General features: G+C 46.7%; 1 protein-coding gene across 2 annotated transcripts in view; it reads right to left on the bottom strand.

Annotated features, from left to right (window-relative positions):
- Positions 1-15,544, bottom strand: part of RAP1GDS1 (Rap1 GTPase-GDP dissociation stimulator 1) — a 226,473-nt gene extending 210,929 nt beyond the window's left edge. The window contains exon 1 of one of the 2 annotated variants that reach the window (XM_082244132.1): positions 15,314-15,544. In XM_082244132.1, the coding sequence (XP_082100258.1) occupies positions 15,314-15,317 (4 nt within the window). In that variant the 5' untranslated portion in view covers positions 15,318-15,544. The remainder of the gene's footprint in view (positions 1-15,313) is intronic. The other variant, XM_082244133.1, reaches the window with a different exon arrangement.
- Between the last annotated feature and the right edge of the window lie 922 nt (positions 15,545-16,466).

Here is a 16,466-nt window from a genome sequence, read left to right as displayed (position 1 = left end):
GACGTATGCAAACATTTCCCCAAAAATCTGAAGGTTTTCGTTAATCACTTACAGCTTTCAGAGTTTAAAAAAAGCCCCCCCCCAACCATATATTTTCTGAAAGCACATGGCCAGTTGAATTAAAAAATAAAATAAATAAAAAAAAAAAAAAAAAAGGGTCTGCATGAGTTTGGCTTGAATGCGATGCAAATTCAATTTGCACTGCACAGACATCGCATGTGATCTGCACAGCAATGAGGTGCGAATCACATGCAACATCTGGCATCTGCACAACCCCGAACGCAGACAGTGAGAGCTTAGGGACATGCACGCGGACCTACATGGGTGTCAAGTGGGAGCAACGGCTCTGTTCATGCAGTTGCTTCATCCCAAATGACATCAATGGGACTGCTTGCACAGAGATGCACAGAACACCTGTGCATCCCTGTAAAGGTACGCTGTGTATGCCCGGTGTAAACAAGGCCTTAGGCCCCTTTAACACAAGCAGACCGATCGGGTCTGCCTGTCCAATTTTAAAGCGGGCCCAATCAGACCACCCATTGTTTTCTATGGAGAGGCTGATGTAAATGGACATGTGTCTGTTTACACCCACCTGCATCTGATCCGGTCCAGTAAATACAGACGGATGGGGATCCCATTCCCCATCCATCTAGCAGATCGAGTCTGATGGAAATGGGACAGGCGGTCCGTTTCCATCCGACTGCCCCATAGAGACTAGTGGGCTGTGTCCGTGTCCGTTCTGCATGAGGTGAGCAGACCTAGACCTGTCATTCACCTGCTCAGTCCCTTTCTCTGCAGCACTTTACATGAATGAATAAAGAGTCTGTATAGTGACTCCTCATTCATTCATAAACTGACAGTCTGACATAGTAAACTCTCGGTTTACTATGCTCGGCTGATCAGCTGTCAGTGGACAGAGAAGCCATCGGTAGCGATGGCTGCCTCTGTCCACTGTACTACAGGGAGGGGGCTGGTAAACACATATTTACCAAGCCCCAGCTCCACCAACACTGCCCCCCCTCCTCCCCCCGGGTAGGCCTGACAGCTCGCCAGAGTGCCAGTCAGCAGCTGCTGGTGGAGAGAGGGATGCCACCAGAGGGATGGATGGATTGTGGGTGTGGGGGCCGGTACAGGGGGGACATGCTCAGATCCCCTCTAAGGCTCGGGAGCCGCAGAGGAGGGATGCCAGCTTCTAGAGGCAACTGCAAAGATAGGGTTTGCAGGGGGGGGGGGGGGGAATCAGTGCTGGTGGTGAAGGGGGACAAAGGGGATAAGAATTGAAAGTGGGGGGGGGGGGGGAGGAGTAGTTTCAGGTGACAGGGAGCAGTCACATTTTAGATTAATAACTCTGATCAGCAGATGGTTTGCTGAACAATTCTGTTATAAGTTTATGGTCACTGAAGTGACCATGTGCTTATAGGAGAGGGAGAAATGGATGTTCCATATGGGCAGTAAAAGGGTTAGTGCATTCTATACATTAAGACTAAAAGTCTCCTGATTGGTGGAGACACAGCAGCAGCACAACTGGCTCCCACGGCTTTCAAAGCCAATTAGCCAATCAGGAGAGAGGGGGCAAAGCCCAAACCGCAGCTCCATGTCCGAATTGACACACAGAGCTGCAGCTCGGCCCGGGTGCCCCCATAGCAAACTGCTTGCTGTGGGGCACTCAACAGGAGCGAGGGACTAGGAGAGGTGAAGAGGAGGATCCAGGCTACCCTGTGCAAAACCACTGCACAGAGGATGTAAGTATAACATGTTTGTTACTTTAAAAAAAAAAAAAACAAACACACAAGACTTTACAATCACTTTATTGCAGTAGTTATCATAGCACATACATTACTTGACTAAGTAGTATAAGGGCTCTTTCACACGGGCGGTCCGATCAGATCCGCCTGTCAGTTTTTTAGGCGGATCTGATCGGATCCTCCATGCAGCTCTATGGGGCAGCGGGTGTCAGCGGAGGTCACCTCCGCTGACACCCGCTGCCATCCGCATCCGATCCTGTGCTGAAATCTGGACGGATGGAAACCCTATTTTTCCATCCGTTCAGTAATCGGAGCGGAGCGGATCTGATGAGAGCGGACAAGCTGTCCGCTCTCCTCCGATCCCCCATAGAGGGCAGCGGGTGCTGAGACCCCTCCCTCTCCGCTCTGCAAGCGGAGACGGAGCTGTCATCCGCCCGGCTCAGCGGGGATCGCGGATCGATCCCCGCTGAGCAACACGGATCCGCCTGCGGAGGCGGACCGTGTGAAAGAAGCCTAAATCTGTATAAAAACTGCATTGCGGAGGACCAACAGAATTCTAAAGAGTATCTGAATTCTAGGGATTGTGATAAGCTCATAGTGTGCAGAGAAATCCAAGTAGGCAATTTCAGAGACTACAAATGGTGCAAGACTGAGGAAAAGGCTGGAGTTCATGGCAGTGCAAGTTTGCCTTTACATAGATTTCCCAAAAAGGTCTCCCTGTACCATAGTGTCCCAAATATATTAAATGCTGTGCTTCATCCACCTAACAAATGCCCACCTCTTCAGCTACTGACAATTATTCTCCCCAGTCCATCCTGCAGGTGGCAGGTATCCATAAACAAGCACTCCTGGCCTTCCTCCAAACCTGTGATTGTGCAGTCTACCCTCTATTACCCTTACAAAAACGCTAATTGCAAAGAGATCGCAGAAAACACATACATGGGTGGTAAAGAAGGTCAAGAATATCTGCTTGTTGATGTCCAGGTCTGCACAACTAGCACTGAGTGCATCTAGCCATGTTATGTAGACTCCAGTTACTTGTCTGCTTTACATTGAATAAAGAGCACGTTGAAAGAATTCAGTAGTCCTGTCAGTAGGAAGTTTTCACTAGGGCTGAAACAACGAATCGATTAATCGACAACTAATCGATTATGAAAATAGTTGTCAACTAATCGGCTGACTGATTAATCGATTATGAAAATAGTTGACAACTATTTTCATAATCGATTAATCAGTCAGCCGATTAGTTGTCCTGCATACAGAATACATTATTTGTTTACATATCAGAAAAAACACAGTGCAGCACACCCACAGCTCAGTACACCGTCCATACATGTATGTAGATGGTAGAGAACTTGTGAATGTGTGAGGAGCAATGCCTCATGGGAAATGTAGTCCTGGGCAAGAGAAGGAACCAAGTGATTCTAAGCAGAGGTTTTTTTACCTTGCTATAGGGACACTCTGTACAGTACTATACTTTGCTGCTTCCTATAGGGGCACTTTGAAGGCAGGAGGGGCCAGAAGTGCAGTGGGGGAGGGGGGGTGGGTGGGAGAAGAGGATAAACAGTGCTGCTCTGTGCAAAATCATTACACAGAGAGGGGAAGTATGACAAGATTGCTGTTAAAAAGGAAAAATCCAACGTTTACAAATCACTTTAAGGGGCTCTGTGCAGGGAAGAGGAGCATCTGAAGTAGACTAGAGGTGATATAAGGCATTACAATTACATTTAGAGTAAACGTTTACTAGTATACTAGTATTGTGCATTATATTTTAAATTATTATATCCATGAAAAAAAAGAAAGTCTCAGCTTGTAGTACTACTTTAATATAAAAAAGTTATTTTCCCCCCCTCCACCCTTCATATAGCTTCATGTCTGACTCCCAGTTAAATTATCCTGCATATCCAACTTCTGGGAATATTTTTTTTATATACATACACATGATACAAGATATAATACTTTCATTGTTTCACAGTAGAAATTATGTTCATATTACAGTAGCGATTATCTGCTGTTTTTATTATTATAAAGGGCTATTTTTTTTTAACCCCATCATGACAGGTGATTAAAAAAAAAAAAAGCATGCTGCTACTACTACGGCCCCGTTCACATAGGGGCGATCCGACTTGGGGTGGCGACCTCCGAGGTCGCGGTGCGAGCAGCGCACCGCGACCTCGGAGCGGCCGCCACGGACTTCATAACATTGAAGTCTATGGCGGTCGCCTCCGGGTCACCCCAAAGAAGCTCCGGACCCTTTTTCTAGGTCGGAGTGACTTGTGTCGCTCCTATTAGAACGGGTCCGCAGCTTCCCTATGGAAGGCGACCTGTGAGGCGACCAGGTCGCCTCACAGGTCGCCTTAGTGTGAACGGGGACTGAAGGTCTTCTGCTGCCCATACATGTATTGGATTTTTGGACAAAAATATTTTGCATCTATGTTTGTACAAAAATTATTTGTATATTCGTTCAATGGACGAGTGTTTGAAAATTCCACTTGCTTTTAACATTCAATTTTAAAATGAATCTAACTTCTGCGCAAAAACCACATACACTATTTGAAGATTTGTTTGATCAAGAAGTTTTCTATTCTGCCCCTTCAAATTTTCCTGTCACTCTGGTTGACAATGAACACTGAATAGACCCCGCTAATGGTTGGAAAAAATTGGAAGAATGTTTTTAAAAATTTTCTAAGAAAAAAAAATTTAGTTTGTATATGGCCAGCATTAGTGACAGCAGGCGCAGGGAGCTTGTATCAAACTACCTGCCTATTAATAAGGGAGTCTATCATGATTATATACCAATCCGGTCTGAAAATTTGCAAAACAGTGTTTTAGGTCTTTTAAAAATATTGATCTCTGAGTCTGATACGTTCCACATTTAAACCTCTAATAATTCATAGATCTGTCTCAGAGTGTATTAAATATCCAACTATATAGCTGGATATTTATATTTACCACTGCATATAGATATTCAAGAATATTAACTAAATTATACACCAACCTTTTTTTTTTTGGAGGTTTTTATCCGATTAGTCGATTAATCGAAACAATAATCGATTATGAAAATAATCGTTAGTTGGAGCCCTAGTTTTCACACCCCTTCAGAAATGCAAAGTGTACTTCCAGTGGAAGTGACTGGCCAAGCACACATGTATCTAGTCTGTCTTATTAGTTATGTGTAAGGCCTCTTTCACACGATTGTTCCAATTTGGGCCGCCTGTCAGTTTTTCAGGTGGACCTGATTGGACAGTGCAATCATCCCTATGGACAGACAGGTGTAAAAAGACTTGGGTCTGTTTACATCTGACTATCCCTGATCCGGTCCACTAAGAAACAAACAGCAGGGGATTTGTTTTGCTCTGTGTAGGTGGATCAGACTGGAGGTAGTCTAGTGTAAAGCTCCGTACACACGATCAGTTTATTGAACGATCTGTCGTCGGTTTTTTGTGGCATGCTAGTCTGATGTGGAAAGTGAAGAGGTTTTTTTCATACGAATTTTCCCGTACGACAGAATTTTACTTCAGAAGTGATGTCATGTGTTGGATTGCTTTGTATGTGTTCTTTCGTCTCTGAGCATGCCTAGTCTTGCTCTTAAGATTTTTTTCCGTGGAAATCTGTACTAATAATGAGACGGAAATCGGATGTTGTATTACGGACAACAAACATTTTATAGCCTGCACATCAGGATTTTGTCAGCCGAAAAGTCGGGAGTCGGCTGTCGAAAGCACCATACTAACAATCCGAAAATCGGCAGATCGGTCGTCGGACGAAATTTCCCTTCAGATCTTCTTATCATGTGTATGGGGCTTTAGGCTTAGTTCACATCTATGCAGTTTAGGACTGGTGCGTTCTACAGTGCATTTTGCATGCTTTTTTTTTTTGGGGTCAATTTGTTGTTGGGCAGATTAAAAAACACAAATTGTGGCAAATACGTACTACATGCTTTTCTGCAACCTCTCTATTGAAGTCTATGGAGCCAAAAAGAAAAAAAAAAAAAAAACACAGTTTTGTGTTTTAAAAAGTCCCTGACCCTTTTTTCAGAAACGCTGCGGCTGAAAAAAGCTGAACGTGTCCCATAGGAAACCATATTAAATGGACTGTAGTGCGTTTCTGCAAAAAGCACTAAAGAACAAATGTGTGAACCAGGCAGGCCTAAATGGACAGCGGAGTCCATTTACACCCGGCTGCCCCATAGAGTAGAGTTGTCCTTTGCTCCCTCACCACTCTCCTGCTTTATACACACACACACACACAGTGCCTTGCGAAAGTATTCAACCCCCTTGAACTTTGCGACCTTTTGCCACATTTCAGGCTTCAAACATAAAGATATAAAACTGTAATTTTTTTTGAAGAATCAACAACAAGTGGGACACAATCATGAAGTGGAACGAAATTTATTGGATATTTCAAACTTTTTTTAAACAAATAAAAAACTGAAAAATTGGGCGTGCAAAATTATTCAGCCCCCTTAAGTTAATACTTTGTAGCGCCACCTTTTGCTGCGATTACAGCTGTAAGTCGATTGGGGTATGTCTCTATCAGTTTTGCACATCGAGAGACTGAAATATTTGCCCATTCCTCCTTGCAAAACAGCTCGAGCTCAGTGAAGTTGGATGGAGAGCGTTTGCGAACAGCAGTTTTCAGTTCTTTCCACAGATTCTCGAATGGATTCAGGTCTGGACTTTGACTTGGCCATTCTAACACCTGGATATGTTTATTTGTGAACCATTCCATTGTAGATATTGCTTTATGTTTTGGATCATTGTCTTGTTGGAAGACAAATCTCTGTCCCAGTCTCAGTTCTTTTGCAGACTCCATCAGGTTTTCTTCCAGAATGGTCCTGTATTTGGCTCCATCCATCTTCCCATCAATTTTAACCATCTTCCCTGTCCCTGCTGAAGAAAAGCAGGCACAAACCATGATGCTGCCACCCCCATGTTTGACAGTGGGGATGGTGTGTTCAGGGTGATGAGCTGTGTTGCTTTTACGCCAAACATAACGTTTTGCATTGTTGCCAAAAAGTTTGATTTTGGTTTCATCTGACCAGAGCACCTTCTTCCACATGTTTGGTGTGTCTCCCAGGTGGCTTGTGGCAAACTTTAAACAACGCTTTTTATGGATATTTTAGGAAATGGCTTTCTTCTTGCCACTCTTCCATATAGGCCAGATTTGTGCAGTATACGACTGATTGTTGTCCTATGGACAGAGTCTCCCACCTCAGTTGTAGATCTCTGCAGTTCATCCAGAGTGATCATGGGCCTCTTGGGTGCATCTCTGATCAGTCTTCTCCTTGTATGAGCTGAAAGTTTAGAGGGACGGCCAGGTCTTCGTAGATTTGCAGTGGTCTGATACTCCTTCCATTTCAATATTATCGCTTGCACAGTGCTCCTTGGGATGTTTAAAGCTTGGGAAGTCTTTTTGTATCCAAATCCGGCTTTAAACTTCTCCACAACAGTATCTCGGACCTGCCTGGTGTGTTCCTTGTTCTTCATGATGCTCTCTGCGCTTTAAACGGAACTCTGAGACTATCACAGTGCAGGTGCATTTATACGGAGACTTGATTACACACAGGTGGATTCTATTTATCATCATTAGGCATTTAGGTCAACATTGGATCATTCAGAGATCCTCACTGAACTTCTGGAGAGAGTTTGCTGCACTGAAAGTAAAGGGGCTGAATAATTTTGCACGCCCAATTTTTAAGTTTTTTATTTGTTAAAGTTTGAAATATCCAATAAATTTCGTTCCACTTCATGATTGTGTCCCACTTGTTGATTCTTCACAAAAAATTACAGTTTTATATCTTTATGTTTGAAGCCTGAAATGTGGCAAAAGGTCGCAAAGTTCAAGGGGGCCGAATACTTTTGCAAGGCACTGTGTATATATATATATATATATATATACACACACATACATACACATACACACACACACACACACACACACACACACATATACATACATGCACGATGTCACTCGGGAGCCACTTTGGATGGGGGGCCAGCGGAACACAGCTTACCTTAGAGAGGTTGGGAAATACCTCTCTCAGCCCCCTAGGCCCCTCTTATGTGTAGGTCACCCTGTGTCTATTAGGGACACAGGGCGACCAAGAAGCCCAGTATGGCCTGCCCAAACCAGACTTCCACAGACTGATCGGCTAGGAGAGCTCCATTCGCCCTGCCGGGACAAACTTACAAACTATGTAGAACTTTGTCAAGGAAGCTGGCATGATGGATTGACCCTTTCAGACTTGTTACCCGACTAACTCAGGCACAGACCGATTGGAGGTCTGGTACCGGGTTAGTCTACCTTTGGGGGGGGGGGGGGGGGGAGAGATATGCGACAGTACTCACCTTCACTGGAAGTGAAAGACAGATACTTAATACACACTAAGAATATAGCTTGGATTGCTTCAAATGGGGTCTGTATTTACACTTATGCTAATGTGTATTGTACTTCAATGGCAGAGACAGGCTCTCCCTATTGTTTGTGTATTGAGATGTGATGTGGATTCTGTTAAGCCTATCTGTCCCATTGTTAAATGTTAATGAACTCATATTGTTTCTGTCCAGATGGCGAGATAATTAGTTTGTTCAGGTTAATTCCATTTCTGTATACAATTTCATCTACATATGATAATGTAATCAGGCAACCACTGACCTGTGTGTCTGATCAGGAGGGGGAGGTCCATGCTGTATATAAATTCTGTGTGACCGTTCAATAACCGGAAGATTCCAGTACAAGCTAAGTTGTCGACTAGCTTTGTATGGGGATGGCTGAAAATATCTACGTTCACAACTGGGAGGAAGTCGTATACTGACGGAAGTCCACAAGTACAGTGTGGGTTGCGGTTCCGTTACACACACACATAATATATATATATATATATATATATATATATATATATATATATATATATCCATATCCTGGTGCCACCATCTTTGTTCTCTTTCTTCCCAGTTCTTGGCACTAGCTCCCCCAATAATGTGGCCCCACATAAAAAACTTTCATGAGCACTTACACACAAGATTGGGGAGGATTAGAATTCTACAAGGTGTTATTTTTATGTAATGTACCGACATACCATGCATAGAATGTTCATAATCTAAGCCATTCTACATTTGGCAATACGGACCTCCTGCATTCCCTGCTATGTAATCTTTCCTTTCTGTAAGGGAACTTACAGTAATATTAATACATACAATACTGGAGGAGACCTCATATTTAAAGACATGTTTAAAAGGACAACCACAATAAAAACATGCACCTTTACAGCAATAGTTACATCAATTTCTTAATCACTTAATTGCATACAATTTTCTTACATCTTTTATATCATCACATCATAAATAGGACTATATGCCCCCAAAACTCTAATTGTTGGCTGTATATGTATAATAGTACAGATTCTAAACAATTGCCTTCCTCTATAATGACTCCCTTCTGCAACAATTCCATGGGATCCAGCCAATCAGATGGCGCATTAATGTTCTCAGTACTGGAAGCCGTCAATTGAAAACTCCCACTCTGTCCAGTCCCCCAGTGCTGAAATACAGCTAAGTGCGGGAGTAGGCTTGATACTAAGTGCCAACATTTCACAGAGTTGATCATGCAAAAGTATAAAAAAAAAGCTAAAACCAAGACAATAGGATATTTCAGCAAAGGTGGCAGATCCCCGGGATCTATGAAGTGAGCTAGCAATAAAAAGTAGAATGCAGCGTAATCAGCTGTGCCTCAAGGAGGGTTCTTTGGCTTAATACAAATAACAGAATGTACAGCCCGCTTCCAAACAATCCCAACTTTAATTCATTTTGTCTTTAACAGAAAACAGTACTAGGAAACCCGAGATAGAGAACAGAAATTTGGCAACAAAATAATCGATTTAAATTCCACATTACCATCACTAATGAAGTTACCTGAGACCAGCAGAAATAAATGAAATGCTCTTTGCAAATGTATGGCAGGAAAAGTGATGGTAATTGTGTCATAAATGGGAAAAGCAGAAGATCCTTTAAATATTTTGTGTGTGACAGCTGGGTAACATGAGAACATCAACACGTTCTGCCGGGGACACTTTCCAAGGTCCATGCCAACAATAAGCACCCTAAAGAATACCAGGAGGTTTTGGGTGCGAAGGAGGCACAGGTGATGCTGCCAGCAGCCTGGCAAGGCTGAATGATGTGGCAGGTGGATGCGGCTCCAAGTGGTAGAAGACATTGTTTAATGTTACTAACTAAATATGGGTGTAACATAAAACCTGCTCAGAAAAATTGAACTGTTTGTTCTGTCTAGACTAGAGGATGATGAATAAGACGATACCGTTACCTCGTTCCTCACTCCCGCAGGCTCCCTCTATGCTGTAAATAAGACTGGTCCCCTGAACTCCCACCTTTTCGCTGCCAGAATGGTTTGCAGTTCCCCATCGTTCTCTTAGATTAGCAAAGCCTACATTGTAAGGCAGCGCATATATTTATTTTTTTATTCCAACAGTGGGTGGAACGAAAAAAAAAAAAATACCCAATATACCCATCCACACACTCCATGTGGATAGGGCAATCACCACGGCTGAGTTACTGGACTGCCATAAAAATACACTAATCAGCGCTGCCAGTTATAGCCGGGGGCAACGATCGATCGGGAAAAACCCCGCAGGGTTGTTGTACAGAAGAAGTTATCTTCTGTACAACCAGCCTTCCCATAAATGGATAGAAATTCAGCCAGTTCATGCTCAACTGACCCAATTTCGATCCATGTATGACCAACTTAAGTAAGGTCCCCAGAGGCCCACCCACGACAACAAACAGCGGCAGAATAATGTAAGTGTGACCGAAATCATCATCCCATAGGCAAAACAAGCAGTTAACCCCCTACAGTGCAGAAAGGGTGCAAGGGTAAGATTCTTTATTTCCTCCGGGTTCAGTTTGCAACCCTTCTGTATCATGTGATCACTGTGATTGGCTCACACAGCAATCACATGATTGGGAGCCCTTCCTGCTGGCTCCCGATCAGAGGCCTTGACTGAGAGCGGTCTGTGACAGCTTGATCAGTGAGCATACTCTCCCAACACAAACCTCACACCGTCATGGGCACATATGTGTGGAGGATGGGCAATAAAGCCTGCCTTTCTTGTTGCTGTATATCTGCATTACACAGATATGGCAAGAGGTTAAAGTATATGTAAACACGTTCTTTAAAATCTCTCACTGTAATGTGATTTCCAAGAGGTTTGAAATCTATTTACATTCCTGACACAAAGGTCCTTAAACAGGAACTTCCTGTCAGGGTGACAACTGCTTGCAGCTCATTGAGCGAGTGGTCACTGACAGCTCCCAGACACAGTCTGATAGGGATGGGCACCTAATCATGTGACCATCAAACACACTGATGATGTGATTGGGGAAGCCAGCTCTACCTCCAAGCCATTAACACCCACTTAAAGCGGAACTAAACCCTCCTATTATTTTCAGCCAAGGAAGCTGTCATTCTGTCCTGTCTTCAATTGCCACCATGCTGCCAGACCTGTGATCAGTTATGACACCAGCCATTTCATGGTTTGACAGTTTGGTTGAGAGCACAACCACTGTGACAATTACATTCCCAGCGTGTTCCAGGAATGTAACTATTTTTTAAATTGTTAAATCAATGCTTTAAAGGGCCCCCAGAAGGCAGCAGCAAAAATACCAGGCATTTGTTTATGAGAAAAATCATGCAGTTAAAATGAACCTTCCCTCACTAGAGCAATTTATTCTCATCGGTACACTACCCCCATACTTACTGTATCCCCCCCCCCCTTTTATTTATAGTGTGGCCACTCACTAGAGTTTCCTACCTAGGAAAATGATGTATGATCGGCTGCCCTATACAAATACTAGGAGGCGGTGTTGAAGTAACACCTTGTTTTGCTCCTGCGTGCTGTTTATTGGTGGGCATACACGGCACTATAAGATGATTGATCTAAACACCAGGGGCCTCCAAACTTTCAAAACAAAGGGCTAGTTTACTGTCCTTCAGACTTTGGGGGGTTCGAATTGAGGCCAGTAAGAGTAGAACATCTCTTGGGTGAGTGGTAGTAAACAATGCCCCGTCCTTGGGTGGCAGTGGAAAGGGAGGAAGAGTGTGCCCCATCCTTGGGTGGCAGCGGAAAGGAGGAAGAGTGTGTCCCAACCTTGGGTGGCAGTAGGAGGAATAGTACCCCATCGTTGAGTGGCAGTGGGGAGAGTGTCTTTTACCAAAGGGAAAAATAGTGTCCCAAGGGCCTGATAAAGATAAGCAAATGGCTACATCCAGCCCCCAGGGCCGCACTTTGGAGACCACTGATCTAAACCAACCAGCTGCACAGCCAACAATTTGATCAATGCTCCATACACATGTGCCTGGAGTTTGAAATGATCCTGTATATAAATTAACTGTCTAACAGCTTGTACAGAAACACAGATATCCTTTCGTGCTACTTAGCGATTGGAAGCGGTGAACCACAGAAATCACTTAGGGTGTGAAAAACATATATTTAAAAAAAAAAAAAATGAGGAAGTGACAGCAGGCTCCAGATTATAGGTGACGGTATGTGGCACGGAACGGACAACCAGTATGTGGCGCAGAAGGGACAGCCAGCTCCTGATCATAGGTGACAGTATGTGGTGCGAAAGGGACAGCCGGCTCCTGATCATAGATGAAGGTATGTGGTGCAGAAGGGACAGCCGGCTCCTGATCATAGGTGACGGTATGTGCCGAGAAAGGGACAGCCTGCTCCTGATCATAGGTGATGGTATGTGGTGCGGAAGGGACAGCCGGCTCCTGATCATAGGTGACGGTATGTGGTGCGGAAGGGACAGCCAGCTCCAGATCATACGTGACGGTACGTGGTGCGGAAGGAACAGCCGTCTCCTGATCATACGTGACGGTATGTGGTGCGGAAGGGACAGCCGGCTTTTGATCATAGGCGACGGTATGTGCCGAGGAAGGGACAGCCCGCTCCTGCTCATAGGTGACGGTATCGGCCGAGGAAAGGACAGCCCGCTCCTGCTCATAGGTGACGGTATCGGCCGAGGAAAGGACAGCCGGCTCCTGATCATAGGTGACCGTATGTGCCGAGGAAGGGACAGCCCGCTCCTGCTCATAGGTGACGGTATCGGCCGAGGAAGGGACAGCCCGCTCCTGCTCATAGGTGACGGTATCGGCCGAGGAAAGGACAGCCGGCTTTTGATCATAGGCGACGGTATGTGCCGAGGAAGGGACAGCCCGCTCCTGCTCATAGGTGACGGTATCGGCCGAGGAAGGGACAGCCCGCTCCTGCTCATAGGTGACGGTATCGGCCGAGGAAAGGACAGCCGGCTCCTGATCATAGGTGACCGTATGTGCCGAGGAAGGGACAGCCCGCTCCTGCTCATAGGTGACGGTATCGGCCGAGGAAGGGACAGCCCGCTCCTGCTCATAGGTGACGGTATCGGCCGAGGAAGGGACAGCCCGCTCCTGCTCATAGGTGACGGTATCGGCCGAGGAAAGGACAGCCGGCTTTTGATCATAGGCGACGGTATGTGCCGAGGAAGGGACAGCCCGCTCCTGCTCATAGGTGACGGTATCGGCCGAGGAAGGGACAGCCCGCTCCTGCTCATAGGTGACGGTATCGGCCGAGGAAAGGACAGCCGGCTCCTGATCATAGGTGACCGTATGTGGTGCGGAAGGGACAGCCAGCTCCTGATCATACGTGACGGTATGTGCCAAGGAAGGGACAGCCAGCTCCTGATCATAGGTGATGGTATGTCCCGAAGAAGGGACAGCCGGTTCCTGATCATAGGCGACGGTATGTGGAGCGGAAGGAACAGCCGGATCCTGATCATAGGTGACGGTATGTGGTGCGGAAGGGACAGCCGGCTCCTGATCATAGGTGACGGTATGTGGTGCGGAAGGGACAGCCGGCTCCTGATCATAGGTGACGGTATGTGGCGCGGAAGGGACAGCCGGCTCCTTATCATAGGTGACAGAATGTGCCGAGGAAGGGACAGCCAGCTCCTGATCATAGGTGACGGTATGTGCCGAGGAAGGGACAGCCGACTCCTGATCATAGGTGACGGTATATACGGAGGAAGGGACAGCCAGCTCCTGATCATAGGTGACGGTATGTGGCGTGGAAGGGACAGCCGGCTCCTGATCATAGGTGACGGTATGTCCTGAGGAAGGGACAGCCAGCTCCTGATCATAGGTGACGGTATGTGCCGAGGAAGGGACAGCCGACTCCTCATCATAGGTGACGGTATATACGGAGGAAGGGACAGCCAGCTTCTGATCATAGGTGACGGTATGTCCTGAGGAAGGGACAGCTAGTTCCTGATCATAGGTGACGGTATGTCCTGAGGAAGGGACAGCTAGCTCCTGATCATAGGTGACGGTATGTCCTGAGGAAGGGACAGCTAGCTCCTGATCATAGGTGATGGTGTGTCCTGAGGAAGGGACAGCCAGCTCCTGATCATAGGTGACGGTATGTCCTGAGGAAGGGACAGCTAGTTCCTGATCATAGGTGACGGTATGTCCTGAGGAAGGGACAGCTAGCTCCTGATCATAGGTGACGGTATGTCCTGAGGAAGGGACAGCTAGCTCCTGATCATAGGTGATGGGGTGTCCTGAGGAAGGGACAGCCAGCTCCTGATCATAGGTGACGGTATGTCCTGAGGAAGGGACAGCCAGCTCCTGATCATAGGGGACGGTATGTGCCAAGGAAGGGACAGCCGGCTCCTGATCATAGGTGACGGTATGTCCTGAGGAATGGACAGCTAGCTCCTGATCATAGGGGACAGTATGTGACGAGGAAGGGACAGCCGGCTCCTGATCATAGGGGACAGTATGTGACGAGGAAGGGACAGCCGGCTCCTGATCATAGGGGGCAGTATGTGCCGAGGAAGGGACAGCCGGCTCCTGATCATAGGTGACGGTATGTGCCGAGTAAGGGACAGCCGGTTCCTGATCATCGGTGACGGTATGTCCTAAAGGAAGGGACAGCCGGCTCCTGATCATAGGTGACGGTATGTGGTGCGGAAGGGACAGCCAGCTCCTGATCATAGGTGACGGTATGTGCCGAGGAAGGGACAGCCGGTTCCTGATCATAGGTGACGGTATGTCCTAAAGGAAGGGACAGCCGGCTCCTGATCATAGGTGACGGTATGTGGTGCGGAAGGGACAGCCAGCTCCTGATCATAGGTGACAGTATGTCCTGAGGAAGGGACAGCCAGCTCCTGATCATCAGTGACAGTATGTGGTGCAGACCATCAGTAGATTGGCTGGGCTTGCATGTTCCAGCGTGAAAGGTTGTGGAATATTGGGAATGATGGTCATGGGGGTAGGTCCTATATTAGAGAAGGAAGGATGAGCTCCATACAGCAGCTGACTGACCCATTGGAATGAATGAAATGGCTGCATAGGAAAGAGCTGGGATGTTGTGCCCTGTCTAACTTCCCAGTACACTGCCTCCTGCTAATGACACAGGAAGAGGGTGACAGCAGTGTGACTCGGATGTCGCAGCCATCATATGTGGGCGCTGTACCCTGCTAGGTAGGTGTGCATGTCATTCATCCACTCACCCATGACTCCCCCGGTCTCTGTGCCGCTCCTGGGTTCTGGCCGATCGCTCCGGTCACGTGACAGCCAGGGATGGAAGTGGGGGTGGGGGGATGCTCTCTCTGTACTGCTGCAGGTGAAGAGGGGACACAAGCGACAGTCCGACACCCAGCTCGGATTCTCCAGACACCGCGAGAGCGAGCGCGCACCCCCAGCACCGGTGTACTCACAGGGGGAGGAGGGAGGGGTTTCGGTTCAGTAAAGGGAACGCATGCGCACTAGGCGGTCACTGTGCCTGAGGCGCGCCCCACCCTACTGGCATGGTGCGCGGTGCTCGGGACTGTGTGTGTAGCTTACATAGTGGTCGGGCGGGTGCAGTGTGCCCAGTCACGTATCGTGAAGCCTTTCTCTGTCTATCCTTGCTAGTTCACTCTATAGGGGCCCTTGGGTGACTGAGTCCGCCACTGCCTAGGGAAGCCCCAGGCAGTGACTGCTTTCCCATTGGCCATACTGTGTGAGGGAAACACCATGAACCAAAATGCCACATGGCCCTGATTTGCCCATAGGGCACTTTCACCCCCTTCCTGCCCAGGCCAATTTCCAGCTGTCAGTGCTCTCACACTTTGAATGACAATTGCGCAGCCATGCAAAACTGTATCCAATTGAAACATTTTGAAAAAAAAGTTTTGCATATTTTGTTATAAAATTTTGCAAACCACGAATTTTTCTCCTTTTCTAATGGGCACTGATAGATGGCACTGATGAAGCAGCAATGGAGGGCACTGATGAGGCTGTACTGATGGACACTGATAGGCAGCACTGGTAGCCACTGATCAGGTAGTTCTAATAATAAGGCACTAATAGGTGGCACTGATGAGGCAGCAATGGTGGGCACTGATGGGCACTGATCAGGTAGTTCTAACAATAAGGCACTAATAGGTGGCACTGATGAGGAAGCTATAGTGGGCACTGATGAGGCTGCACTGGTGGGCACTGATCAGGTAGTTCTAATAATAAGGCAATAATAGGTGGCACTGATGAGGAAGCAATGAGGCTACACTGATGGAAGCTGATAGGCGGCACTGATCAGGTAGTTCTAATAATAAGGCACTAATAGGTGGCACTGATAAGGCAGCAATGGTGGGCACTGATGAGGCAGCAATGGTGGGCACTGAT

The sequence above is a fragment of the Pelophylax lessonae genome, assembly GCF_965119305.1.
Source record: "Pelophylax lessonae genome assembly, chromosome: 1".
Lineage (NCBI taxonomy): Eukaryota > Metazoa > Chordata > Amphibia > Anura > Ranidae > Pelophylax > Pelophylax lessonae.
This window is presented reverse-complemented; position numbering and strand designations above follow the sequence as displayed.